General features: G+C 46.6%; 1 protein-coding gene across 1 annotated transcript; it reads left to right on the top strand.

The window, feature by feature from the left end:
• The first annotated feature begins 368 nt into the window (after positions 1 to 368).
• LOC116172285 (probable cytochrome P450 304a1) lies at positions 369 to 2,437 on the top strand. Its single transcript, XM_031489469.1, has 8 exons — positions 369 to 536; positions 587 to 835; positions 973 to 1,142; positions 1,192 to 1,458; positions 1,509 to 1,810; positions 1,857 to 1,974; positions 2,019 to 2,160; positions 2,208 to 2,437. Exons 1-8 carry the CDS (start codon positions 440 to 442, stop codon positions 2,381 to 2,383), a joined length of 1,521 nt encoding a protein of 506 aa, XP_031345329.1. The 5' UTR covers positions 369 to 439; the 3' UTR covers positions 2,384 to 2,437.
• The last annotated feature ends 610 nt before the right edge of the window (positions 2,438 to 3,047 follow it).

Here is a 3,047-nt window from a genome sequence, read left to right as displayed (position 1 = left end):
AAAAATGACTGTGTTCCGATGGTGAACGTCCTAGTTTTGATTACTCAATAACTATTTTTACCTCTTAGGCAGCACTCCTTTCCAACAGGTGTAGCTCATGTGTCCCAGTGTTAGCCGTCACCCTTGAAGCAGCTGCTGCTGTCACTGGTGCCAAACTGTAATCTATTTTTTTTTCCAAAGTATGGGACAGCTACCCGATGGTAGTCCAAGCTAAAGGTCTATTTAGATTTTAGACCAATTTTAACACGCACTTTCTCTTTCGGAAGCTGATGGCCTCATTCAAGCAGTCGAGGGTATTTAACTTTCATCAATATTGATTCAGTGTTCAATATCAGCTGGTGATTAATGTTTGTCTCGATAAGGACCTGTCAAAGGTTATCCATTGATACAGGACCTACTTTCGTACTCTCTGAGTGCTCTTCTTTGTATACGGTTCGCAATGGTGGCATTTTTAGTGATTTTTCTTTCGTTCGTGATCATCTCGTGCGTTTACCTGTACAAACTTAACAAAATTAAACCGGAAAACTACCCACCTGGTAAGTGGCGATTAAACTAAGCGTTCATTAAAAATCAACCCCTTTGGCAGGCCCGCCTAGTTTACCGGTATGGGGAGGGTATTGGTTCTTTCTGTTGGCAAATTATAATTTTACCCATAAGGCCATCGAGATATTCTCCAAACGCTACAAATCGGACATTACCGGCCTCTACGCGGGTTCCTTTCCCGTAGTGAACGTCACCGGGTACAATTTGGTCAAAGAGGCGTTAACGCGCGAGGAGTTCATCGGACGTCCTGACATTTACGCCACAAGGTACAGATCTTTGGGCGATCTCCTAGGTAAGTGAGCGATATGCAAAGATTAGCCAATTGCACTCAATTGATAACCTTTCCTTGGTAGGTCACAAGTGCTCTTCCCCGCTTGTCTCACCTCTTTTTTTACCCGGTTTGAATACATAAAGCTTTTTCTTTGTCAGGTATCATATTCACGGATGGATACCATTGGAAAGAGCAAAGAAGGTTTTCTCTTCGCCAACTACGCGACTTTGGATTTGGGAGAAGGTTCGCGCCAACTGAGGAGTTGTTCGAAAGCGAGATTAAGGCACTGATTGAGTACATCAACACAAATCCATCTCCGGAAGACCACGTATGTAACACCCTCCAAAGGTTTACCACACGTCAACCATAATTTCCAGGATATCCACTGCAAGAAAGGGCGCGTACTGATTCCCGAACTGTTTTACGGTATATTGTCGAATGCGATCTTACACATGCTGGTCGGAAAGAAATTTGAGGACAAAGAGATGCGCGAATTGGGCCGTTCGACTTTAAGATTCGTGAGAAACATCGATACCACTGGACGCGCCCTGAGTATCACGCCATGGGTCAGACACTTGGCGCCCCAATACTTCGGATCCAAACCGCTGATCGAAGAAAACGAGCGCGTTCGAGACTTCTTCATGGTAACGTAGAATGCCATCACCACGAACATTTGCTAAGCCCAGGTTTGTAGAAACTGGTCGAGGAACGCAAGAAGACCATGTCGGACGATTACTACGGCGATTTCCTCGACACCTTCCTAGGCAGAATGCACGATTTGCAACGCGAAAACGCCGAGCTCGGCAGCTTCACCGAGAAGCAGTTGATTTGGACACTCGTCGACTATTTCTTCCCTGCCCCTAACGTCATCGGCCCATCGTTAAACATGCTATGGGCGCACCTATGCAAATATCCCGAAGTTCAAACGAAGGTGCAGGAGGAAATCGATCGGATTGTGGGTAGATCTCGCCTACCCAACCTGGACGACAGGAAAAAGTATGCCCAGTTCATCCCAAGCTTAGATTAACCTGCCCAATTTCAGCATGCCCTACACGGAAGCAGTCATACGCGAGTCACTCCGCGTAGACCCAGTAGTCCCAGTAAACACACCGAGACGGTGCCTCCAAGACACAACTCTCGGAGGCTACTACATACCAAAGGTAGGTGACCCCACCACGCACCTCCCACTAGATACCTCTTACAGAATGCTCTCATACTGATCTCGATATGGGGTGCAAATTACGACCCTCGCATTTGGAAGGACCCGAACGAGTTCAGACCGGAAAGGTTTCTAGACGAAGACGGTAACTTGCTGAAGAAGGACCACGTATTGTCTTTCGGAGCGGGTAAGGATCAAACTCCTTGAGATACCTCGGGCTTATTGTCGTTTTAGGCAAGCGACTGTGCGCGGGAGAAACTTTCGCGCGCAACTGCATGTTTCTGATGTTGGCGGGACTCCTGCAGAACTTCACCTTCAGACCGGTGGGGGAGGCGCCCGATTTGGACGATAAGAAATGGGGCTTCATTTGTGACATTCCGGCGTTTTGGGTGGACGCTGTTAGTAGATAGCGTAGTTTAGTTATTGTATTATCATTTTACATTTAGTAAAAAGTTATTATAGTTGTTGGATATGATACTCATTCTACATAGTTCTTTCTGAGGATGTTCACAATCCTCCGAATCTTTAAATCCCCAAGGTTCTCAGAGTATTAAATGTCTTCGGATTCTTCCAGATTTTCCAATTCTTCAAAACCCACATCTCAAATCCCAGATCCCACATCCCAAATCCCACACCCCAAATCCCACATCCCACATGCCACATCCCAAATCTCACACTCCAAATCCCACATCCCAAATCCCACATGCCACATCCCACATCACAAATCCCACATCCCAAATCCCAAATCCCACATCCCAAATCCCACATCCCAAATCCCACATGCCAAATGCCACATTCCAAATCCCACATCCCAAATCCCACATCCCAAATCCCACATCCCAAATCCCACATCCCAAATCCCACATCCCAAATCCCACATCCCAAATCCCACATCCCAAATCCCACATCCCAAATCCCACATTCCAAATCCCAAATCCCACATCCCAAATCCCAAATCCCACATCCCAAATCCCACATCCCAAATCCCACATCCCAAATCCCACATCCCAAATCCCACATCCCAAATCCCTACATCCCAATCCCACATTCCCAAATCCACATCCAATCCCACAT

The sequence above is a fragment of the Photinus pyralis genome, unplaced genomic scaffold, assembly GCF_008802855.1.
Source record: "Photinus pyralis isolate 1611_PpyrPB1 unplaced genomic scaffold, Ppyr1.3 Ppyr1.4_LG5, whole genome shotgun sequence".
NCBI lineage: Eukaryota > Metazoa > Arthropoda > Insecta > Coleoptera > Lampyridae > Photinus > Photinus pyralis.
This window is presented reverse-complemented; position numbering and strand designations above follow the sequence as displayed.